This window comes from Mastacembelus armatus, chromosome 9 (assembly GCF_900324485.2).
Source record: "Mastacembelus armatus chromosome 9, fMasArm1.2, whole genome shotgun sequence".
Classification (NCBI taxonomy): domain Eukaryota; kingdom Metazoa; phylum Chordata; class Actinopteri; order Synbranchiformes; family Mastacembelidae; genus Mastacembelus; species Mastacembelus armatus.
In genome coordinates this window covers 18218303-18244289 of record NC_046641.1, presented here as the reverse complement: position 1 = coordinate 18244289, position 25987 = coordinate 18218303, and the positions used below count along the sequence as shown (strand labels likewise).

The following is a 25987-nucleotide window of genomic DNA, read 5'->3' as shown; positions in this document are numbered from 1 at the left end:
TGTCACTAGCTCTTGTTGTTGTTGTATTTCCTCCCCCATGGGAATAAATTAGAATTTCAAATTTGGGGATAAAGTGGCGTGTGGGCAGCTTTGAGCGCTGTCAATGAGGATGCCCGGGGCGGCTAACAAGGAGAGAAGAAGAAAAGAGTTTCTATTTAGAAGAGGTTTGTGCCTCATCACTACTGTCCCCCAAAAGACGCCCCTTCCTTCCCCACACACATCTTTTTATCTCCCCTTTCTCAGTGGAACAAATCTTTTAGCTGCCCCCTTAATGGGATTAGTCCTCATTCTCTGCCTCCCTCCCTCCTTTTCTTCCTCTTGGCTTCTTTCTTTTCTTTCTCAGGCTCGAGTTCATCCTTCAGTTCTTCTCTTTTGTGGACGCTCCCTCTGGAAAAACACGAGTGCTTCATCTCAGTGAAACGCTTTAGAGAGGGAAGACTGAATTAATGAGGAGTAAGTGAAGATTTTAGAGTTTCAGTCACATTATTTGGCCCCTTACTCCTGTTAACTGACTTTGTTGCTAAAATTCTCATGACTATCAGCATATAGGTAAGGTGACCTCTTGCACTCACGGCCAAATGAACGCTTTGCTGCCCTTCGGTCACTTTATCATCACATGGCGTCCCAGTGACTGAGCAGGGATAACGGCGAGTCTCCCAGATTAGCAGGATTGATATCCACAGTGGAAAATGACGCTGAAGCCAGTTAATCAGGTCCAACCACACATTAAGCAGTACGGTCCTGACCAGACGGTGATGAACAATGGGGGCCAGCTGATGGTCATAAAAGGCAGTTAGTACAGGGCCAGCTGAGGAGGGGGCGCTCAACAGACGGACATGAATATATTTTACATTACATTTAAATTAAGACTGCAGAGAACCCAGAGAAAACCCACACAAGCATGGGGGGAAAATGTGCCCTGTCACTAACCACTGCATCAACAGGCCCATTAGGAAAAAAGGAAAAAAAAAATTTTAATATTATTTGATTATCAAAAGCTGCTGATGCATTTTCTGTCCTTTGACTAAGCAGTTAGTTGACTGATCGCTGCAGCTGTAAGTAACTGACATTCAATGACATTCAACTACATGTGTTGTACCTGTATCTGCATGATCCTCCCTCATGTTCGCCTGTTGCTCACACAGTCAGTTGACGCCTTCGGTTTGCGCGTGGTGAGATATTCATCAATTTAAAGATCGACTGGCTTCAAAAGCCAAATCTCTTATGTTTTTTTTTTTTGTTTGTTTTTTTTGTTTTTTGTAAGGCTGTTTCATGCTCATCTTGTGGATGAACGCCCCTAAAGCTGGCAGGTGTCGTTCCCTCTCCCCTGGTGATGGTTGGCCCTCTATTGTTCCCAGGACCTGGACCATGGTACAGCTGGGACTGCAGGCCCCAGAGATAAAAATCTGGCTCTTAAGGGAGTGCTGATTGATTTTGAAAGAGAACACCGTTAAAAACATAGCCTGGTTCACTGTTCAGAAGAAAATTGGTCTAATTTCTTTCTTTAATGGTTTTAAAGAGGCAACAAAAAATCATTTGCTGCTGTGCTTTTGGGAAACAATGAATTAATCCTGGTGTTTATGCTGCTGTTTTGTGGATGAACATAGAGAGAATTTCCCTGTTTAGTTTTTCATAAAGGCTTTGCTCACCAATGTAGGTCAGTTTTAGAAAGTGGTAGGCAAACTGCGGAAGAATGAATATAAATAGAGAAATGTCTGTGTCTGTAGTTCAGATGTCTGTGACCCTGAAACCTATCAAGTCTTCAGTTCTTACAGCCTCTGGAGTTTTTCATCTCTTTCCCATAGAAATCTCAGTTGCTGTAGCCTGATCACATGATCACTGCGATTGCTGCACAGCTCTGTGTGCACTGAATAACGTTTTGGGTGGATGCAATTAATAAAAAATGTAGTTCGTATGATTCACAACATGAATGACCTGATGTTCTTGTTTTTCTTTGGCCCCCAACCTGATTACATTTCTGGGCGTCTGCCGACACTGTGTCCGATCTGATAGTTATATTTACTTTAACATGTTGATTCAATATTTATCTGACACTGAAATAACAGCTGTATCTTACTAACGCTGCCTTATCTTCCACTAGTTTTTATTATTAAAATGATATGAGTAAAAGATTTAATGGGAGAATGAGACTGTTTGAAATATGAGCGATGTATTTCTTTTATTTAAATTATTGGAACCGCAGAAACACACTGTTAACAGATCAGAATGAGAAATGACTGTTAATTGGCAAAAAATTTGTAGATTGCTGATAGATTTATTTGAATTTAATCAGACATGTCTGGCTCACACCTGATGTTTTTATCATCAGTGTTTGTGCCAGTACTGATCCTGTATTTCATTATGTATTTATTTATTTTTTACTTCTCAACAGGGAGGACTAAACAAGTACGTTTCAGATATGGCCATGGTTAGTACAAGCTGGCATCTGGACAGCAGCCTTTAGTAAGCCGATTTAGTAACAAGTATGAGGCTAACATTAAAAAAATCAATCAATGAAATGAGATGGATGTGCAGTGACACCTGAGAGAAACTGCTGTACAACAGTGTTACCACAGCTGATGAATACCGACACATGATTAATGACACTGTGTCAGGTTACATGTTTGCGTGTCAACTTGCTGAGTCCCCCTTTTGAATGGCCTTCTTTCCTATCACGACTGTGCAGCTTTTCAGCACAGCAGCATCTGTATACGTTAGTGTAAGCCTCCCACTGCCACCTCCGCCTCCCCATAGCAGTAATCCAGCACAGTATGGACCGGGACTCATTAACAATGTATGTCGTCCATGGACTCAAGTGTTCGGAGTGAACCAAACAAAGAGAGCTTAATGAAAACAGACAATGTTTGTCCAAATCCAAAAACGTTCCTGACACAATTATCCGTGCAACCAGCAGGACTTCAGTGCTACAGACATGCAATGTTTGCAGGAATCGACCATTAAAATTTTATGAGACGGTAGTTTCTTTGAAAGGTGTTTGTATAAAACGGTCCAGGGTTTTTTGGAGTGTTTGCTTTAGGCTCAGTTCTGTGTCTGCTGGTTAAGTTTAGTGAAAGTTTCCTTTGCTGTCACCAGTTTAATTAGCTTGTTCTTCATTGTCTGGCGCCTGTCAGAGGAGAAGGGCAGAAGAGGACCCTGCGGTCGATCTCATTGGTCCGTCTCCAAAAGGTCAGCAGTGTGGGCTCACTTGGCACAAAAGCAAACATGGGAGTACTTAAGAAGGGGAATTGCTCCCACAATGCCTCTTTGAACAAGCTGAAAACAAAGTGAAGGCTTTGAGAATGACAGGTTTCTCATTAGAGCTAGGGACAGGACTTTGGAATGATTCTTACAGACTTTGTTTGAGGTAAAGTTGTTTTTAGACATTACTATGAAGAGAAATAGGAACAAGTGGAATCTTTTAATCTTGTTGGCTCAGCAAAATGAGTTATTTTTCTTTTTAGGTGGTTTCATTCATCATCCCTCCTCAAAATCATTTACTACACTCAGATAATTGTACATCCTCTTTGTTAATCCAGGGGAGACATGTTTCATAGTAGCATACAGTTATTATAGATTTACTTATTTTAGATTTTTAGAGATTGCCAGAAAATGGTAAAAGTGTCAGCTTGATTTCCCACCGATTTGGACATGTAAGATCAGATCCTTGTTTTTGAATTAGAAATGCAAATATTTGACATTTTTACTTCAAATAATCAGTTCAATTAATGGAAAAAACACTGTTACCTTAACATAGATTTTTACCTGGGCTCTTTGAAATTTCTTCAGTACTTGATGAATGTCGATAAAACACCATTGTGTGATATGTGTTTTTACCTACAGAGGTGGTGCTGACAGTGGATTCTTATGTAAATATGTTGTATCTACAATAAAAGTTGGATTGTCAGCACATGTGGTGCATGTTGTACAGAGTCATGATTTGTCATGTTGAGCAGGACACGTCTAATCCGGAGACATTTGGACATTTTGTTAATCAGTCCATGGCTCCACTTCGCCTTAGTGACTCCACTCAAGAACTGAACAAATAAGTGGCTCCAGTCTGTCCTTGGACAGAGGAGGGCATGTGTGGAGGGAGGATCAAGAAAGAGGGCAGTGGCCTGTGTTGCCCTAAGCAGTGGAAGCTTTAAGGTTTTCAAGGCCGGATGAGGGAGAGAGGCCGAGATCAGAACCAAAGAGACAAAATGATGGTTTCGCTGATACAGGGTTGTTTTGCATGTCTGTGACATTACTGCTGTCTGGAAACAGCTTTGTTGGTACTAGAGGCTGCAAAAACTACAGTGTACCTGTATTGGGACCATTGAAAGGTTTTCAGCTCTTTAAAGTGGCACAAAATGTTAAAATGTTATATTTGAAGGCTTGTTTAGTAAGCAGTTAAAGGCACTGAAACTGAACATGTTCTAACTTTTATCTCTGGACTACATCTTAAAGGACAGCTGCTTAAACTAATAGTAACAGAATATGAACAGTTTTGGTAATAGATTAGTTGTTTTGACAAAGATCAGTTTTCCAGTGGAGAGTAGAGCTTGTGAATGTGTGTACACTTTTCACAGTGAATGTGGTTTTGAAAGAAAAACATTGCTATCATCTTATTTTTCCACTTTTCTGCTGTTGCTGCAGTTCTGGGTGCAGTTTGGTCTTTCAACAAAGCCACACACTCGCTGCGCTGCATGTTTCCCTGCAGGGGGCAGTGTTGTTAGCAGACAGAGTTGCTGTTTTAGGGGAATATCTTGTTTGTGTGTTTGGATGAAGTCCTGAATCACTGCTCAGGACAACTTTAAGCTGCAGCAGTGAGCTGAATAGCTTGACTAATAATATACCTGTGAGTCTCTGGGTTAAAGGTAGTTATTCTTCCCTTATTTATTGTCAGTTATTTCAGAAACAGCGAGCAAGTGAGAAATAATAAATCAGTCCTTGGATTACTGAGGATCGATGATTATCTAAATGAAAGAGCAATTTCATTCAAATTGTAATTATAGAAAATTATACTTTTGAAGCTGTTTTGATGGACAAGAAGAGGAAGATGTAGCTCAGATCAGTAAAGGCTCTTCCAAAACACATTACTGGGGCTGATAAGTTGCACATGTTTTGTTCTGTGCAAGCAAATTAAATGTTATTACCTTAAACAAGCTGCAGGCCAAAATCTAATTGCACCAATAAAAGACGAGACAATAAGTTTGCAGCTTGGTAGAAACTTTAGTTGTGGCATCAGCAAAGTTGCCCAGAAGTGGCTGATCGGCTCTTCTGCTACAGGCAAAAAAGGTAACTCTTAATACATGACAGGTGGAGCTCAGCACAGGAATGTGTCTGCCAGACCTTTATCCGACGAGCCTCCTGCAGGCTGTCATCCAGCAGATCAAATCATATGTCAGGGGGATCATGACCAAAGATATTCTGGCAATGTGAGAAATATGAGTGATGTTTTGTAATTATTTTTCTCGTTGTTTTTTTTTTTTTCTTTTTTCTCTGAACTCTTGTTTTAGTTGTTCGGGGGGGGGGAGTGATTATTATTAAAGTTGCAGATTTACAGTTTGCAACTTTGAGAGTTTTATGGGGGGACAGTGAACCTCTGGAGAGCAGCTGTCAAGATAAATGGCCACACCAGATAAAGCACATTCCTCAAATAAAGGCACAGCAGCCTTTTGAAATGTGCTGTCCTCTCCAGGTTTTATAAAAGACGAACACAACGGTGGTCATTTTGTTTTTCTACATACAGATATCCAATTGTAGAGTATTTTCAATAGACTGATGCATTTCAAGACTTTCAAATATTTTGCTCCAAATGAAAAATGTTTTTCCTGATGAAGCCAAACCTCTGGAAAATTTAATTTGCATTGTATTGTCATGCATTTGTACTTGTGTTGAGAGTTGGAGGTTCAGAATATTTCTGTGCAGTTCTGGTATGAATGGAAACTGTAGTGTCTGCAAATGTGTCGTGACTTGTGTTTTTACCTCGGTAAAGCAGAGCTGCTGGTGCTGTCGTCTGGTACGCTGGCTAAGTACAGATGTGAGCTGCTGTGTGCCTTGAAATTATCTTCTGGAAGAAACGAACCACTTGACTAAATGACCTGCTTCTGCCTCAGACACTGAAGCTGAGCTGCTGTTGGATTTTTAAAGACTGTGATATGCTGAAACTTGAGATTCATCTGGGTTTAGGTGCCTCAGCATGTCGCTCATAGATGGTTAAAGCTAATATACTGTTATTTTAAATCCTCATTCTAAAGGCCAGTAGTTTCTGTGATGCGTGGTTGTGATGTCTGTCCCTGCATGGAAGATTTTAAGCAAGAGTTCTCTGAAAGATGTGAAAGGAGGTGGAAATGGTCAGACAGATGAGCGAATGATAGCTGGGAACATAATGATGTATAATTTTCTTTGATTTCCATAATTACAGTCAGAATTGAGCAGCTCATTGAGTATTCTCATGCACAAAAAGCCTGTGGCTGCACCAGAGGAAGAATATCTGGGAATTGAAAGTGAAAGAACTACAAATAACCTGATATGTGATGATACAGCAACAGCATGGACTGAAGGTTGACTCATCCTTGCCCTGTAGTGTGCTGGTATCTTGCCATCACTGCATTGTTTTTCGTTTGTGAATTAGTTTAGTGTTTTTGTTTTGTTTTTGTTTTTTTGAGCACCAGAGTTCTAGATTTGGACAACTTTAGTTTGTCCTTCCTCATTTTCCTGAAAATGGGGAGTTTTTACTTTCAGACGCTTGGATATAGCTGGAGTTTCCTTTTTCACCTTTGACCTTGTGACTAGAGAGAACGCCACCTTCCTGACAGTAGGCTCATAAAGCAGACAATAATATCCCCCTGGATGACTATTTGTTCCTGTAAGTGCCTCCTTCCTTGCTAGGGTAATTGACTGGCTGTGAGGCAGTCTTTCCAGAGTTGAACCCAACATGACATCAAAGGGAAACGAACCGTCGGACAGCACAAGCCGAGGTCAACACTGCAGCTAACGCTGCCAAATGGTCGGGAACGTGCCTGCTCACCCTGCTCACCCTGCTCACATCTTTGGCACAGCAGCTTCTCCTCCAAAGCTTCAAAGGCACTTCATAATGAGGTCCAGATGCAGAGCTGATAAAGAGGCCACCACTTGTTCTGCAGTCGTGTTGACAAGTCGTGCAAATATTCACACTTCCCTGTTTCTACCAGTCCAGAAACCCACAGCATCTGTCTCATTACGAGGGCCTTTGGTGGTCTTTCTGTTCTTCTTACAGAGATGCTCCTGAAAAGGACATTGTGTGTTATCCACAGAAAAACAAAATGCTTTCCGTGCTGCTGCACACACACTTTGTGTTGTCATGCTACTGAACCCTTTTGATGTTCTAAACAAAAATATCCCAGATTCTCTCAAGGCTTTTTCCCTCCATTAAAGCTGCAGCCTCGGTCTTTATTAGGGGAAAAACCAGCCTGTTGAATATTCAGCACAGTGGCTTTGCAGCCTTTACAGCCCACTCGTAACATTTCAAGCTGTAACACAACACACAGAACCTGAACTTTGTGTTTTCTCAGTGGAAAATCTGTTGCACCACATCCTGTCAGGACCTAAGTGTTTTTTTTTTTGTTTTTTTTTTTTGTAATTGTCACTCTATATGGCAAACAGGCACTTAGGCCTGCATGGAGGTTTTGATCTCACCTTGGCTTCAGCGCAGCTTTAAACTTGACACTGGATCTGGACTAATTTGTCAACATGTTGATTTAAAGATGATATTTGAGATGATCCGTCTTTAGCAACCACCATTGTTAGCAAACACTTTTAGCAGGTCTTAATCCGATATTGTTTTCTTTGTCCTTTAGAAAATCCTAACAATTAGAAACCTGGAACCAGATCCTGTTTGACTTTTGCGCCTGTTTTTTTTTTTTTTTTTTTTTAAACTAAAGCTATTAGTGGATTCCAAGCAAGTCTGTCACTCTTTCCTGTTTCCTTCATGGATTTGTACAGTTTTTACCACTGAAAAAAAAAAAAAAAAAAGGAGCATGTATGGCTGTGTATGTTTGCCTGCATGTTAATATTAGCTTGCATCTGTTTTTGTTTGTCTTACATATCAGGTCTGTCATGTCACAACAAATAATTTCACTACACGCTCCCTGTGAAGAGGAGCCTGACCTGAGTCGCTGTAAATCAGCAGGCTGTGGGCCAAACTGTATGTGCATATTTCTGTAACAGCTGATGAAGAACAAAACAAGTTGTTCTGGTTTGAGTCTGCCCTGTTTTCATTTTAGTTCTTCAGGTGTATAAAGCTTGTGAACCCTGCTCGGGTCAGATCAGGCCACTTATTTCATCTGTTCTGTTTTGGATGGAGTGAATTTTGGTGAGTTTTCTTTCAGGGCTTTGTTCAAATGGAAATATTGATTTTTATTTTTATTTATTTATTTTTTTTCATTGTGGCTTGATGGTTTTGTTTGTGAACACACTGAAGCAAACTACTTTCTATATGGATTGATACCTTCAAGATACTTGAAACTACCATGATACTACAGTAAATAATCGCTGCTGAGTAACATAACACGGCTACAAGGTTTTGGCTGCTGGCATCAGTCTTGTTAGTTTATGTATACAGGTTTAGTTCAACATGTTTGATGGATTTAATCAGAATTGAAATGGATACTCATGATTTTGTTCATTCCAAACCCTCTGAATATTAAAATTGTAATTATTTAAAACCAATCTCTAGTTGACTATAACACTGAATGAGTGTTAATAACACTGATGAGCTTGTCTCTTAGATTCACTGCTCATCTCTGATCATCTTCAGCCCAGCTTCACTCTGATTTGGTGGCTGTTGATTCTCCAGCTGCTGAGGGCTGAGGGTTCACTCTGTGCACGCTGCTGTGTTGGTTAATAAATAACCGTTCTTGAAAAGCCTTTCCATTGCCTTTTTTTTTTTTTTTTTTTTTTTTTTTTTTTTTTGTTTCAATGTTTCATTAGTGGGTCTTCAGCTGCGAGTGGAAGGTCAGCAGGGGCTGAAGTATGACTGAAGGTTGTTAGCCACATTAGCTCACCTGGAGGCCCAGTGGAAGGGTCGGTTCTGCCTGAACAGCCTTAAAGCACCGTTTCCTCTTATAGGCCACAGATCGTTTGGCTGTCATCTGAGGAAGCCGTCTAATCTTAGCAGTGAAACGAATCCCTTGGTGGACTTCTGGGTATAGGCTGGTTGTCAGGGCTGGTGGAGTCAGTCGTGTTTGCTACCTGCGCGCAGCGGAGGTGGTTAGAATGAGAGTTTCAGGTGAGCTGCATGAGCTGGATGGAACATTTCAGAATTCAGTGTTGTAGTTTTTGATAAATGTTAAAACCAAAAATGATAGTTGTTGGTGTCTGCTGCAGATGTGACTGTGCATCAGATCCCATCGGGCTTGACCTGCAGAGTTTTTCTGCTCAACCAGTCTCAGTAACAACTGTTTCTCAGTTAACTTGCATGATCTCAAGGACATAAATACAGAAAAAAACATGGTTTATAAGAATGAATTCTTTGAATATGTGTTATATAAAAGGTTCAGATTTGTAATATCATAAGCCCTTTGAAACCAGGAGCTTGTGAAGTTTTAGAAAAAGTTTACTTTGAAGTGCGTCCACCCAGTTTTACTGAGTTATTATGCAACAGGCTTATATTTTCTAAGGGTTTTCATTGAAATACTGACTGACAGCCACGTCTCAGTCAACAGAGTAGTAAATTATGAGTAGAAATGAGTTCCTCAGTATGTTGATGATTAACTGAAGGTCTGTAAGGAATGAAAAGAAATAAAAAAAGTGCAAAATTGAAACTGTCATGAGAGGAGAGTTTATTATTTTGTCTTTATTTCTAACTAAAAATACACTCAGTGCAGGACGCTGTGAGCGTCACTATAAATGCATCAAAATTTAGTTTTGTTTGACAGTATGTCGATCAATGATGTCATAGATCAATGAAACTGCACAAAACGCGACTGAGCTGCAATAAATATTAATAAATATATAAATATTTGGATTGTTTTATGATTTATAAAGCAAAAATGTTACATATAATACATTGATTTCAACCATTGTTCATACAAAAAAAGACATAATCACCTGTAGGATACTGTGGTTGTTTTATAACCCAAACAACTAACTGATTGAGATGATAATCTGATTAATCATTGATATAAACAGTCAATACTTTCAGCTCTGGTGTTGCTCAAAATAGTTTTCAGATTATTTCAAATACAAATAAATGCAAAACATCATAACCAACTTATCAGTCAATCATACCCATCCTTGTTTAATGGACCATCGCTTTTTAGTTTTTATTCTTTTCTAAGCTACAGAATATATTTTCTGATTTGTAATAAAGAAAAAGTGTGACACCCTCAGGACCATCAGCTTCGTACAGACCTGCTGAGCAATAGTCGTAGTTATGTTTAATCTGAGGGTTTTCTTCCTTCAGGATTGTGTTCTGGCACCTCATGGAACAGGACACCTGGGAGATGTTGGGTCAGTCTGATTTGATTTTATTCGTAGTTTTTTGCATAGAGTTGCAGAGATGACTGGAAACGCTTGGTTTGTTCTTTGATCGAATGTGTTTTGAACTTGTCAGAGCTGCATTTGAACATTAAGGGAGGGCCAGCATGACTTTTTACTTGGTTTGTGCTTTCTGCTTTGTCTCTGCTTTGCTCATTCATTGTAGATTACTGCTTTCATCAATTTCTACTTTTTTTTCTTTTTGGTCCATGTAAAATGCAGTTTGGAGACTGACAGTCTTTTTGTTACATCACAAAAAATACTGAGATAATCTGATTTATATTTTAAATGCCAGTGCCATTCTGTGATAGCAGCTGGGAGGATGAGTAGGACCTTTTCAGAAACTTGGCTGCTGTCCGTCAGGGTGACGGAAGAGCTCAGTGTGTTCTGCCACAGTCGGTTCATATCTGTATCGGATCTAAAAACGTTAGTGATGATGAAAAGTCCAGATTTAGACACATCAGCCTAATGACATTGCTGTGCTGCTTTATTTGGGTGCATACTGTAAACAAGGATTTATATTTACTGCAGATCAGGGAAAGCTGGTCTATAAAGTGACAGACTGACCTTTCAGATGTTCCCTCATTATGTGTGTACAAGTCCCATTTGTATCAGAAGACTACTGATCTGTAGTTAGTTGTGCCTTTCTGAGAGGTAGGGTGCTGTGATGGCAGATAACAGGCAGTTTTTTTTTTTTGGTAGAGATGTTGCTCTGTTTCTGCTCCCTTCATTATGCCTTGTTGCATTAGACCATTGCACACAATGGAGATTAATGAGATTAATGACACTGTTGGGTCTATCAGTTGTTAATGAAAATGCTAAAACACTTTGTAATTTTTTTTTCTGATTGAGGATGAGAACTAAAGACCCTATAGGGGACCACTAGGGGGCCTAAAGCTCACTTTTGAGCTGGTGATCAAGAAAAAAGAATCGGACATCAGTAATCATGCTGTAAGAGGGCAGGTAAATATGGCCATGGTTTTTAGCTTATTACAAACAGCCTGGATGTATTGGTTGTGTGAAACTTTCTAAGCCAACCTTGTCTGCATCTCTGCCCCTGTTAGATGCTCTTTGAACAGACCAGCCCTCTCTGTGACCTATGAAGTCGACTTTTTCCTCTGGTTTTGGCTTTTTATGAGAGGAAAGCAGCTCTTTTGTTCCAGCTTATAAAGTATCCATTGATAATGTGCACACAGAATCTCTATGCTCATAAATGTCAGATACAAACACACCTGTGGAAAAGCAGAGGTCAGCCACCTCATTCACAGTAAAAAGGCTTCAGCTTTCTCAAAGAAAGGCTTTTGTTTACCAGAATATAAAATACATTTAGTATTTTGTGTTTTAAACTACTTCTCAGGAGCCAAAATCAAAGTAGCTGATTTGTTTTTAATAAAAATACCAGCCATTCACTTGTCAACATCCTAAATGTGAAAATTGCTTTTCTTTTACATATATAATTGTGAACTGAATATTTTGTGTTTTTGGACTGTTTCAGTAAACATCACTTTGGATCTTGAGAAATTTTTTTTTTTTTTTTTTTTTTTTTTTTTGTTGACATGACAAATTTAAACAATGAACTGAACAACCGGTAAAATAATTGGCAGTTAGTAATAATAATCAATATGTATCCATAATGATGTATTTGCAGAGTATCTAACTGCTCACCCGTTTGCATGTGGCTCTCATCACTAACTTGATGTGTGACTAACTATTGTCTTTTTTTGTCTCAGTTTGCAGGGTGCATGGTTATCCAGACTTGATGCATGGCCATTGCATGACTGCAAAAGGTCTTTTTGTGGAACAGAGAGCACACAGCTGCAGCCATGGCTCAAGCCATGCACATGAATGGCACTGGCCCAGGTACAGAAACCAACTTTTTCTTACATTGTTTTTTTATTTATTTTTTTATTTTTTAGTAGCATTTTATATTTTTTGAATTTTGTATGAGTTTAGTCGGAAACACCTTGTGTTGAAATTTCCAGGATGGAGGTTTTTTTCACCATGTTACATGATAGATAACTATATCCTTACATCTCAAATTAAACCTGACTGCCTCATGAACTAAATGTGCTCATCATAGCTAAATAAAACTTAGATGGACAGAGATACAATGGGCCTAAATGTGGATTGGGTGTCCAATGTCAAGCTTATGTCGGGCATGTATATTTAACTGGTCAGCTCCTGCAGCATGTTTGTGGCCCCAAACACAAATAAATGAGCGTTAAACATTTTGATGGATAAATGATATCTAGTATTAAGTGGTTGAAATTATTAGTCCCTTTTTCAGATTACAGAATATGTTAGCCCCAGTGAAGTTGAAACCAGCTGATGTTTTAAATAATATGCTCCACTGTTAATACATATATATGGCAAAAGTTTTTCAGTCTGTCTTAATTAGGACAATATATCATAAAAGGTTATGTGATCTGACAACTAATTAAAAGTATATAAAAAGTAGTATCATTAAAAACCAGTTTTTCATATAATTATCATAGTTATATTTATTTAGCACCTGTTAAATCAAATGCTAAAGATTTAACATATCTACAGCATGTTACATCTATGCTTAATGTATTTGGTCATATACGCACCTGAAATGGATCTCACACACACATGCAGGAATGTTAAACATTGGCTCCTGGTGGACTAAAACAGTCAGTTTTTTGTCCAAGCTCTGTTGCTCCCCTCTAAGTTGTTGTACTAGTCATACTTCAGGAAAACTGTGTGCGTGTGTGCGTGTGTGCGTGTGTGCGTGTGTGCGTGTGTGCGTGCGTGTGTATGTGTGCCGAGGAGATTTCTACGCTTCGGTGTGAAATGGTCGTTGTCAGCTGAGGCGTAGCTCAGAACGCACACACCTGCAGACAGCTCACATTCCTGAGCAGACTAACAAGAAGAGAGTGAAGCTCCTTACTTCCAAATCCCCCCAGGAATGCACAGCATGTGGGACACTTGCACACAGTCCTCAGTGTCAGTTTCCACCACCATGTATACGTCTCTGAAATGATGCTTTCGGTGGTTCTTTTTGAGAATGTGTGGAGTCACTTAAAATTCAATTCAAGTGTTTTATTGTCCATTTTTACAAATTGTGAAGAATTTGGGGGAATGTTATGCTCACTGATAACTCCCCACCCCCCCGAAAACTGTAAAAATAGCTTCACTGCAGTGATGGGGACTTAGCATGCCAAGATGATCAGCTGCTGCACAAAGAGAATTTCAAGAAGACAGTAACACTAAACTTTTAGTGTTGGGATGTGTCAGAGCAGGAATGCTTCAAAAGAACACGTGGTTTGAGCCTCCTCACCAGATAATACTGTTGTCATCTTTATATTTAAACCAGTTGTTGCACTACGTTTGAGAAACAAGGCATCAAGCACATTTCTCAAATAAAACCTCAACTCATCTCAAATTAACAGTAACATTCGCTTCATTCAGCACAGACACTGATGCCACATTCATAACACACTTGCAAAAACACAACTAACAACTAATTTGTTAGACAAGTACACAACTAATTTAAAATCCATCATGCTGTGTGCTCTGAACATCATCAATAAGTATCAGCAACCATTTTTGCTAATATAATATTTTGCTGCGTTTTTTTTTTTTTTCTTGCATGAGGTTTTCTTTTGCTGATGAATAAATTGAAATGGTAAAGTAAAAACCCTGCAGAGGTCATGGCCCAGAGCAGACCATCAGTCTGTTGTGGACCCAGACAGTGCCAAGAGTCAGACCCATGGGTCGACTCACTGAAAAGGTTTTGTTTCTGCAGCATAGCCCATCATATTGTTCGGGCACTGTTCTACCGTGCGTGCTGCTGTGAGGCAGTGCAAAGGGGGCTTGGTGCTGTGTTTTTGTAAACTAAACAGGACAAGTAGTGTGTTTTATTCACTGCTCCTGTCTGCTCTGTGCTCTTACTGTCTTTGCACAACAATGAGTGTTAAATAAATGTAGTTCTGGTTTGCTGAAGTGGGACTGTATCTCAGTGTGCAATCATTGGCTCATTATCAGTATTTTGAAATGTCCTGTGCTGCCACTAGGACAGAACAGTGTGTTATAAATATCACAGGTGTATGCATATACAATACAGTTATCACACAGTAAGAGAATACATGCAGTGAGGTTGCATTAAACAAATAAGACATAATCATAGTAATTAGTCTTCACTTACAACATTGTGGTTGTCACTCTCTATGTGATTTGTCCAGGGTGGACTCCACCTCTCGCCCGAGTCGGCTGGGATCAGTTCCTGTGATCTGTAAATATCTACATGAAATCCCAGTTACACCCCTCAGCAGAGTTTCTTGTAAATATGTTCAGTGATTAGCGTCTGCAGGATTTTTGCTTTGGTGCATTAAATGTTTTGCTAGTCCTGCCTTCCCCTCCAGCTGGTCACTTTCCTGTTTTAACACTTGTCAGACTTGGCTTGATGACCTGTTTATCTCGAAGTAGCAGCTGCTGTATTCTGATATAGGAAGCCCTGTTCAATAAAAACCAGTAGAGACATCAATAAAGCAGATATTAGATGCAGCAGCAGTAGGAGAAGAATGCCCAGCTATTATCTGGCACACCCTGATTGATATTTAACAGTATCCCCAGTTAATCAATTGTTTAGTAAACAGTTTGCTAAGTCAGATTTAATATTCCACGTTGCAGATCTGTTCACCCGTGTCTTTGATATTAATTGTTTTTCTTGACCATCTATGAGGAAGGACGGAGATGGGAACGTTTTTTTTTTTTTTTTTAAATTCCTGTGTTGCAGAGGAAGCCCAAACATTTCCTCCGGTCGGCATCATCATGTACAGAGTTAAGTTGTTGAATTTGGCAGCAGCACCTGGCACGGCCCTGTGAGTTTCTAGAAGAAGCTAATGGATCAGAGTGGTCTGCCCATCCAGCCTTTGTTTAGCTGGAAAACAGCAAGAATGTGCCTCTTTAATGTACTTATTGCTTTTTGCTTTGTTTCCAGTTCCTCGTGTTGAGCTGTTTGTGGCACCGGTCAAACATTGGCTCTACTTGTGAGGAGTTAGTTGTGTAGAGCTCACAGACAGAGCCAGGAAATACCAGGCTGCTTGTATAAGGAAAATGACCTCTGTGCATGTACAAGTACTATTCCTATGAGGACATTTTGCCTGTTTCGTACAACCTCATCTGGCTTGTTGAGATTTGAGTCTTGGTTCTAGGGTTTGGGGTAGAAATTAGGGTTGGGGTTAGGCATTTAGCTGGGATGGTTAATGTCATTCAGTGTCCTCACAAAGATAGAAGTACAAAAGTGTTTGTTTGCCTCTGCCCAGGCACTTGCATCGTGCTTTATTCTCACTCAATGAGAGTTACTGTATTATTTCCCTCTGCAGCTGTGTGTGTGAGAGCAGACTGACTGGACTGTCTCACTGAGAAGTTACTGTTGATGTGCTGTACTAGGACATGTAGTTTTTCACTATTGTTCTGATGCATTTTGTCATAATGAAGGTAAAATAAGGATAACCTATCACATAGCTATAGTTCATGTAGATGTGGTCAATTGCTAAATTTAAAGGCACCACTCTTAGCTATGTAGTTAGTCCAGGTCAGAGCTCCACTTATTTTCTGACTACCTGCTAGCAGTTGCTTTGCATCTGAGTATGCAAAGTGCACCTGGCTCATACTTGCATGGTACTGTACTTCTTATAGTCAGATTGAGGTCAGCTCATGTTCCTACCAAACAATTTGCTTCAGACTTTGTGACCTGAAAACATTGCCTGTAAAAGGAAAAACGCAGGTTTGATAACACCCCCAGGATGTGGGCTGCCATGAGTCTCCAGATCTGCTCCTACTCCATTCTTCCAAAAGTTTTTCCTTCATTTGGTTTTTTGATGGTGATAGATGAACAGCTCTGTTGACCTCCTATAGGTGTCCAATTGGGGAAGTTTTACTTTAAAGTTTAGTTTTTTTTTTTCTTCCTTCTGCATATCTCTAAGGTGGCCTCTCTGAGAAAAATATGCAGAATTAAACAACTAGTTCTTTCGAACAAAGAGATTTCTGTTCTCTGGTTGGGTGACAAACAACTTGCAGACCCATTTATACCAGTAGCCTAATTTACTCTGTCTCCAAGGGTGCTGTGGATGTTAAAAGGCTTTCACCAGCTCTAAATTTAAACTTTTACAGAGCTAGTGCAAAATAAACCAAGCTCTGCCTGTATATTTTTCCTACAGAGGTAACATCAAGCCCCCCACATTGTCCTTCATTGCAGTATTTTAAGCGCAAATGCAGAGAAAGGTCATGGGTTTAAAGTAACCGAATGGGTGTTGGTTCATCATTTTGAATGAATTAATATGGAGAAATGCACCAATTAGCAAACAGAATGTCTTCATGCTCAACCATAGAGAAACCCTGAACAAGCCCAAAGCTTATGTTTGTTTGTGAAGTGATTTTATGCAGCTCATGCATGTTACCCATCAGTGTGCTGGTGAATTTGTTTACAATGTGAAGTGGTAATATTTCAACTTCTGCTTCTTCAGACATCGACATGTTCAACCTAAATATAAAAACAATCGTGTTCTCGAGCACATGGTTTCTGTTAGAGCCTCCAGCCTGGAAACCATCTGTGCAGGCATGCAAGTAGCTCCTGGACACATGTGAGAAAATTTACCAGACTCATTTTCTTGGCAGTCCCTTTAGTGCTTTTACAGAATATGCTGTTGGACTTAATCTACAGCTCATGTAAGATAATTGGGCTGAAATATGTTGAGAGAAGTAGAGCAGAGCTTGGCGGCTGTGGGCCAAGCTCTCTGTGCTATTTTTAAATTGGTGACTTGGCACTTACCTGATATTTAGTGCAGTGATTAAAACTCTCAGGTGGTCTGTTTTCTCAGCTTCCACTGACCAGAAAGGGAAATTATTGTAATACTTTTATTGCATTTTATTTATTCCCCTGTGTGTATAATATGATCAAACTGGGTTCCAAGTTTGACAAGTCAAAGTTTTTCTTCAAATGTTTTCTTTTAATGTCCAACTGCATATTATCAAATATAATGCCTACATGAAAAAGAAAGAAATTTACAGCATCTGCACAAAACTGAATCATATATCTGTGTTTTTGCAATATTCATGCCCAGGTCACTTTTTCCTGTTAGTTGTAAAATCGGAGAGAGAAGGCAAAGACATTTGGACACACATTCATTTGTCAAGAGGTGTCTCTGGTTCTTCAGTTTGTTTTCCAACTACATGAGATAAAAAAAAAAGCAGCTGTTGAACCTTCAATCAATGCATTTTTCATCTCATTTTTCATTTTTCCATGTATTTCTATAGTCTGTGTTGTTCTGCTGTATATTTTCATACTACAAGATTTTAACTAATTTTCTTTCATTACTCTCTTTACATCTGATAATCTTCTGTTTTTGAGGGTCAGTAAATGAGTTGCCCTTTAACTGAGGAAGGAGAATCCTGCAGATCCTGGCTGTGTTGTGTAATGCCTTTCACACTGACCATGTAACAGCTGTAGATAACAGGAGCAGACTCCCGGGCTCTCATCAGTGTCACTGTTGGCTCCCTGTCTCGAGCATGACCCCTTCAGTTGTCCCCAATTGATGAGGTCATCGCTCAGCTGTCAGGGGTGTCGGTGGTACCAGAGGTCTCCCTGCCCATGCATGTGTGTGTGCGCTTAGTTACTCATGCTGGGAGGGTGGGGGTGGAGTCCTCCAAACCAGACTGCACAAGACCGTGACTGTGCTGCCATGCAGAGATTATTTATACCAGGGGGAAAAAAATAGGATGTGGTTTTTGTTTCAACCGTGTTTGAATGCTTGATATAAAATTCAAAATCATTTTTTGGAAAAAACATTTTTTTACATAGTTATGAATTGGTAATTGTGAAACTTAATTAGCATGTGTTTTATTTTATGCAGATTTAGTTCTCATAGTTTTTTACTGTATCTCAATGAGCAAATCCACACTTGGAAAGGCATTTTTGGTTAATAATGGCTTAAAATATGAATAATCTGTGATACATTTTCTGTGGCTCAAATAATCAGCTATAAATATATATACTTTAGTTTACAAACAGAAAATATTGTGATGTAGAAGGTGGAATTTCACTGTTTTAGTGAAAGTGTGTTGCAAACTGGGTTATAAATGGAAAGTATAAACCAGTGTGTTAAAGTGTGACATGTACAGTAGCTGTTTGTCTTAAGAACAGGCTCTTATTGTCATGACTTCACCTCCTCTCTACTAAGTAACAGAGGACTCTTATTTGGGTAGGGAAGCGCCCGGTTCTCAGCCTCTCTGGATTGGAGGAGGCAACTGTCCAATAGTACGCCAGACCAGTGCTGTGCATAGTTTACACCAACAGTGGAGTTTTTTTTTTTTTTTTTTTTTTTTTCACTGCTTATGGAGAGAGGATTGAGAGAGTTCAGAGTGAGGAGAAACAGCAGTTCTGTGGCTCAGCAGCCTGATCTCAGTTCAATATATTCTGTCTTTTAAAGCCACCAGCAGAGAAAAGCAGCGAAAGTTTAAAAAAAAAAAAAAAAGAGGGAGTGCTGTTGGACTGAGGTGAGTGAAGCTCGAACAACAAGGCGGTGAGGTTTTAGTCTTGTAATTCCCTCCTCTGTTGTAACTGAATGGAAAGGACTGACGGGAGAAGTTGCTGGGTGCGCTGGAAAGGAAGAGCGGGGCTGTTTATTTCAGGGCAGTGTTTGCTTTAGTCGGTGAGAGTTCCAGGCATACCAAGAACAAGACGCTGTATTTAGCCAACAGAGTGTGAACGTAGTGGAGTCTGTTCATGGCCTGAAATGCTGAGTGGCCGTGCAGGCCTGGATCTGACAGAGGGCATTTTCAGCTGGATATGTGGAATTTGGACTTTGATCTAAGCAGCTTTGTACAGATCAATCAACCTGTAGAAAAAGTAGAATCCCAAGGAATTCATCTGATGCTCATATTTTGGAGTTTGTGCTTCATTTTTGTCTGTAAATTCTGCATTTTTAGTTGTTGACATGAAGGCTGGATTTTGGACTAGAAAATATTGATGTTTTCTGTTCTTCTGTGTCACTGGCCCCTTTGGCTCTTTCTTAGCCAACCTTTGTAAACAACAGCCTGTTTATCTGTCATGAGATTTGGACTTGCACTTTTGGTTTCCATAAACTCAACCAGACTAAATTATGCAAGGATAACCAACATTTGTTTTTATTTTGCCACTTTCTATCTTTTGTTTGCGTCACATAGTTGGACCTCACATAGTTTTAGGTTGACATAAACCACCCCTTGCCAAAATAGTTATCACTCATGCTTTTCCAACAGATGTGGGAAACCTGAGACGTGTTTGTACTTGTACTGTCAAATTATGGCAGTTGTCAGCGGCTAAGAAAACAATGACTTTACCTGACACTTGAGCTGTTGTAGGGTCTTCAGAGGCAACTGTATTTCTGTTTTGTTTTGTTTTCGTTTACTAAAAACATGTCCTATTAATACAGAAATGCTCACTAGCTTTGAATATTATATTTCTTTCTTTACTGATACTGTGTTCTTGTGAATTCTGTTTCAGAAAGAGGACAAAGATGCCCAAGCACAGAAGACAAGGAGTCTGTGGCTCCCTACTATGTTGAAACTCCCTATGGTTATCAGTTAGACCTGGACTTCCTCAAATATGTCGATGACATTGAGAGGGGCAACACCATCAGAAAGCTGAGTATCCAGAGGAAGCCCAAATTGACCAAACCCCTATCGGGGCCCCGGGGCAGCACTCAGTCTGAATGGACCTCCACAGACTCCCTGTCCTCCTCCAACAGCGATGACAAGCAGTCCCCAGTTTTTTTCACCTCCGGGGTCCCAGTTGCTGCTCCACTGACCCCCACCCTCTCCAGGGCATCCTGTGAAGTCCCCTTGCCACAATCCTGTGCGAACATTGTGGAGCAGAAACAACTCCTGCCGCCTCCGTCACCCAGGTTGGCCCCTCGTCACAACCCTCAAGTGGAGAAGACCCTCATGGAGACCCGTCTTCGGCTTGAACAGGAGCGTCTGCTCATGCAGCTGCACACCGAGCCTCCGATACCCCGCCGCCGTCTCGCCAGCTTTGGTGGCATGGGTTCCAGCAGCTCACTTTCCTCTTACTCAGGCTCCGTGGCCCCAAGCCAGATCTCTCCCAGCTCCCATCAGCCTCTGCCCATCAACGGTCACCTCCCCAATGGAGAATACAACCCTTACTACCCACCATCCATGGGTGGCTCCATCCGACACAGCCCCCTGAGCTCTGGTAGGGCCACGCCTGTGACTAATGTCAGCCCCTTACATCTCCATCAAATCCGGGAGCAGATGGTGGTAGCTCTCAAGAGGCTAAAAGAGCTGGAGGAGCAGGTGAAAACCATTCCTATCTTACAGGTTAAGATTGCTGTTCTGCAGGAGGAAAAAAGACAGTTGGCTACTCAGTCCAAAAATCTTGGTGGTTTCCGAAAGCGCTCCTACAGTCTAGGCAGTGCTGACCAAATGGAGAATCCTAGCTCCACCCAAAAAGAACGAGAGCTGCACATCATGGAGCCTGAAGCTGAGGAACAGAACGCTCAGCGGCTAGAGGAGTTCAGGCGTCTGACTGCTGAAGTCCAAGCTCTAGAAAAGATGACCCTGGACAATAATACGCCTGAAAATCAGCCTCTCAACCTCACTCAAAACCAGGCCCACCAGAAGTCCATTGGCACAGTTACGGATGAAAACATGAACAACCTTCATGTCACGCAGAGGAAGGTGACTAATGAGAATTGTTTCCAGGATGCAGGAGTATTGACTGAGCGGCAGGAAATGCGCAGTGTTGCAGTTGGCGTGACCGAGGCAGTTCTGGGCATGAGTAGTGAAGCTGAGAAAGAGATTGAGCTCCAGCAGCAGACTATCGAAGCTCTGAAGGAGAAGATCTACCGCCTGGAGGTACAGCTGAAAGAAACCACTCACCAGATGGAGATGGGAAAGCTAAAACTGGAGCTCCAAGCAGCTGGTGGGTCAAGCAAGAAAAAAGTGGACAAAGGTTTTACAGCCAGGCCTGAAATGTACAGCGTCTGCGTGGAAGCCAAAGTCCAGATGCGCAGTCAGGGAGTGGGTGACCATCTGGAGTTCAGCCATTTTAGCACTGCTAAAACTGTCCAAACCCACACCATCGGAGTGTCCTGTCAACCCAGTGTGCAGAGCATTGCAACAGGCCCAGAGATCCCTATAGACCAGTGGGTTGTGCATGAGCGTGTGGAATTGAGTGACCAGTGCGTAGGGAGGCAGGTGGAGACGTGCCATCAGCGGGTGGGCACAGAGCTGAATGTTTGTGAGGTGGGAGTTAACACAGAGGAATCAGTGAACAGCTTGGCTCTGTGCAAACCCATGACAGAGCTGAGCAAAGAGTCCAGATCAGTTGGCTGTGGAGACTGTTCAGTCGATGTAATCGTTAGTCCCATCAAGATGCTGGTGTCGCAAGGAACTGACCCAGATTGTGTCAGCAAAGTGGACTTTGGTGTCATGGCTGCGCCAGAGTCAGCAACTCAGCAGACAAATACTGAGATTGAGGTTACAAGCAAGTCCACCAACACAAAAACAGTTGTCCTCACGGACGCTTTTACTTGCATGGTGCCGAATACTTGTGACAAGCACACCAACACAGCTGTGACTGAAACGAGAACAGTTGCTGCTGGGGATGGACTTGTGAAAGATGTTCACTCCACAGCAAAGATGCGTTCTGTCGCTGTTGGAACCACCACAGATGTGGAGTCATTACTTGGCAAATCAAACTCAACTAAAACCAAAGAATGTGGGGTGGGGCCAGTTAGCATTCATGAGAATTTCTTGGTTGGCTTAAAAACCAGAAACATTGCATGCGGCCCCTCCCAGCTGACTGAATCTGTCACAAACAGCAACAATAAGGAGACTCTGGAGGTTAAGACAGAGCATGCACCACTGCAAGCTCAGGCAGAGGGGGGCGTTGGACTGGACCATTACATTGAGAGGGTGCAGAAACTGCTGCAGGAGCAACAAATGCTGCTAGCAGAGAACTACAGTGAGTTGGCAGAAGCCTTTGGTCAGCCCCAGTCCCAGTTTGGATCCATCAATAACCAACTGGTCAGCACACTTTCATCCATCAACTCAGTCGTGAAGTATGGAAGTGCTGAGGACATCCTCAAGCTGCAGTCGGACTTTGTGGGCTCAAACAAAGGTGAGAGGTTTATCACATCCAGCACTGAGGATGCTAGTGGTTGCACATGCTCAAAACATCATTCTTTCTTCTCCACAACTGTTGCACAAGTATAAATGGATCTTGAGATAATTGGCTCAAAGACTCTAACGGCAATCAGCATAGATTGTTTTCTGTTGTTTGCCCTCATACAGATGCAATATCTTACTTAACGGGCAGTCATGTGATACTCTCCTGAAGGGGCATTAAAGAGAGAGTTGGATCTATTTTTCTTTGTTCTCTTCCAAGGTTCATTGCACAATAGATAATATCAGCTTTATATGTCAGTGTCTTATTACAACTGAAATTTATTAGGGTGTACAATAAGGTGGGACACTTTCCATCAATTTTTTTTTTGTTTTAATAATTAAAAATCTGATTTTTTTAATTTATTTATTTATTTTTCTTCTTTTTTTTCTCACTCACAATTGGACCAGTGTCTGGTTAATGAACTCATTTACACTCACCAGTCTTATAAGATTCTCTTGAGAGCTTTAAGAGGACATAGCCCCAAAATACTTAAAACCAGCTGCACCATAAATGGGAAACTGGAAGTGCATTACAATATTTACAAAATAAAAATGATTAACTGTAGAATAAGAGTCTCCTTAATGTCCATGTGTTGGAATTGAGATGGAAAAAAAGTAATCAAAAACAGATATTACACTCCCAGAGATGGATTAGGTCAATATTCAGAATTTGTAAATTTTGTAGACAAATTTGAATTAGAATTTGTAGACAAAGTGTGAATTTGCTGGGTTTTTTTTATTTTGGTTGTTTTTTTGTTTTTTTGTTTTTTAAGCTGAAATCATCCATTTCTTCTTATTAAAGTTAAAATTCTTTAAGTATGTGCTTTGTTCAGAAGATAGTGAAAAGGCTGTCGTGATATTGTACAAAGTGACTAAGACGTAGATGAGGACTGAATGCCAGCAGGTTAAAGGTGCTGTACTGTGGAGCATCTAGTCTAGAAAAAGGGTTGTGGGTACAGCGTTCACACATGGTTTAAAGAGGATCCTGATGGGATCAGACAGGCCGAAATTATCTCTGACCCTGGAAAATGCAGTGGGGGCTTTGGACATGAACCAACAATGAGCTCATTTCTTTTCGGGGGCCTGTATCGTTGCAGCAATTAGCCCCTTGTTTTTTCAGGCCTCCATGCCTCCACTAACACCTCACTATTGATGCTGATTCATGGCTCCTTCTGAGTTACATAACATGCATTCATGCTGGCTGGCAGATGAATGCTGGATGATTGTGGGTGTTGTGTGCAAGCTTGTTTCTGCTCACTTGCTGTCCTCTTTTGGTATGTAGAATCACTGGACCCAATAAGGTCGCAAGCAATGGGAACAACATAATAAAAGTGTCTGTTAAGCTGGATTTCTGTGCAAAAGAAAAATTTACAGTAATTAAACATACTAACTGGAGTTGGAACCAGAACTGTTACAAGGACAGTTTTGTGTACATCCACTTTTCCTGTTTTATCCCAAAGACTTTTATTTTTTTATAATATCAAACAATTACTGCAACAATAATAACAAATACTAAAGTTTATTTGATCCCAAATAAACAAATTATATATTCTCGGTATAGACATAGGAAGGAAGTAACATAACAAAAAAGAACCTTTGTCCAGACAAGAACAAAAACACCTTTGCGCCTATGGATCCCATAATTCACATCCATCCAGCTTCTGGATGCTGGGAAAGAGTGGTCTCTGGTTGTTCAGAAATGACTGATCATTGCTGTTTCAAAACAGAGCTGATCCTCTCATTCACCAATAATCAAAGATCTTTGTATCACAAACTAAGTATAGGAGAGGCACCTTCCTTTTTTTTTTTACACCAGATTGCATCATGTCTCATTAACGTGTAACAAACAAATAAAATACATTTTCGACATTTATATCACCTGTAACACTTAAATATTTCCCCATGAAATATTACATGAAATAAGACATGCCCCAATCAGTGCAGGTTCCTGCTCATTGTGACATTGTCATGTGTAATTAATTGTAATTGAGCCGTCCTGTTCTACCTGTACGTTAGGATCCTGACTCTGGTCTACCTGTGCTTCTTATAGAGAGCAGTCAGCAGCTGAAGACTTCATCAGGCCTGACTCCAGTAGGTAAACCAGGCACCACAGCTGCACAGCAGCAGCAGGTCAGTGCAGCCGAACAGAAGAGTCGTATGGATCTGCAGATGTCTACAGCGTTACATGGTACGGCTGCTTTCACAACACCGTGGTCTTTTTAGCTAAGAAAGAGAACCAAAGCCAGATTAGTTGATGTTTAACTCCAGTGTTCTGTGGTACAGGGCCAGGAAATGAAAAACACTGAGAGAGCTGGAGGTTATGTTGGTGTATAAATCTTTTCAAAAAGGCGGTGATGGTAATCTGACCAGATGTTTAGGCTGTGGTTTGGTACTAAAACTGCATTTTCTAAACAGAAAAGGTTATTCAGTGGTGAAGTTATTTTATAACTATTTATATCTAAAAGAATTGTGAAGGAAAAGCATGCATAGCATCATATGAATGCAATTTGCCTTTATGGGTTTCACGTAAACGCTTTATATGTAAACCAGACAACAAACAAATCATGGCCACGATCATCACATCAGCCTGGAGTCCTCCTTCCAAACTCCTCACGCTCCCACCTGTCAAAACACAGGAACCATGCTGAACGTCAGTGCACCAGTGTGTACACATGCATCTGTGTTCTTGTTGCTACACGAACACACACTTTTCCCCAAATTGTCCCCCTGAGCAGTAAATGGGGCCCCTGCATTGGGGCAAGTCCTGGCAGATAAGTGTTCTGGCGCTCTCTCTGGTATTTTGGTTTTCAAGGCCTGTACTTAAAATGACTGAGATGCTTCAGGGTTTGGGGCAACTTCCAGTGCCTTGCTGTCAGATGGCTCTGCAAAGGAACATGAGGCTGGTCTCCGTATTGCGGCTCATGTGGGAGAACTTTAGTGGTCTGCTCAGCCGTTATCAGCCATTTGTAATGAGTTGAGGTCCTAACTAAGTCATTTTGCTGTTACTGGAGGATGATTTTTAATGTTGCAGGAGAAAAGCTAAAGAAATGCTAAACAATGCCTGCTACCTTTTAGTCCACTGTTTACATCTTGAACTATGTCACACAACCATGTCACTGATTTGGATTCTTTTTAATGGGTCTTTGACGCCTTTTTGTGTTTGCTTTTATTTCACATCTTTAAAGTTCTGTCTTGAATCTCGCTGCCTTGATGAGATTAAAGAGAAATGACAATAGAAATGACTCTGGGACTTAAGAGTCAAATACCACATGAAATGTACAGAACGTCTTACTTT

The 25987-nt window shown here is 40.7% G+C and overlaps 1 protein-coding gene across 5 annotated transcripts in view; it reads left to right on the top strand.

Annotated features, from left to right (window-relative positions):
* kank1a (KN motif and ankyrin repeat domains 1a) overlaps window positions 1–25987 on the top strand; it is a 45126-nt gene that overhangs the window by 12913 nt on the left and 6226 nt on the right. For 2 of the 5 annotated variants that reach the window (XM_026321987.2, XM_026321988.1), the window contains exons 2-4: window positions 12231–12360; window positions 20009–22645; window positions 24743–24880. In XM_026321987.2, coding sequence (XP_026177772.1) covers window positions 12324–12360; window positions 20009–22645; window positions 24743–24880 — 2812 coding nt within the window. In that variant the 5' untranslated portion in view covers window positions 12231–12323. Of the gene's footprint in view, window positions 1–8992; window positions 9251–10426; window positions 10474–12230; window positions 12361–20008; window positions 22646–24742; window positions 24881–25987 lie in introns of those variants that run through there. The other 3 variants (XM_026321986.1, XM_026321989.1, XM_026321990.1) reach the window with 3 other exon arrangements.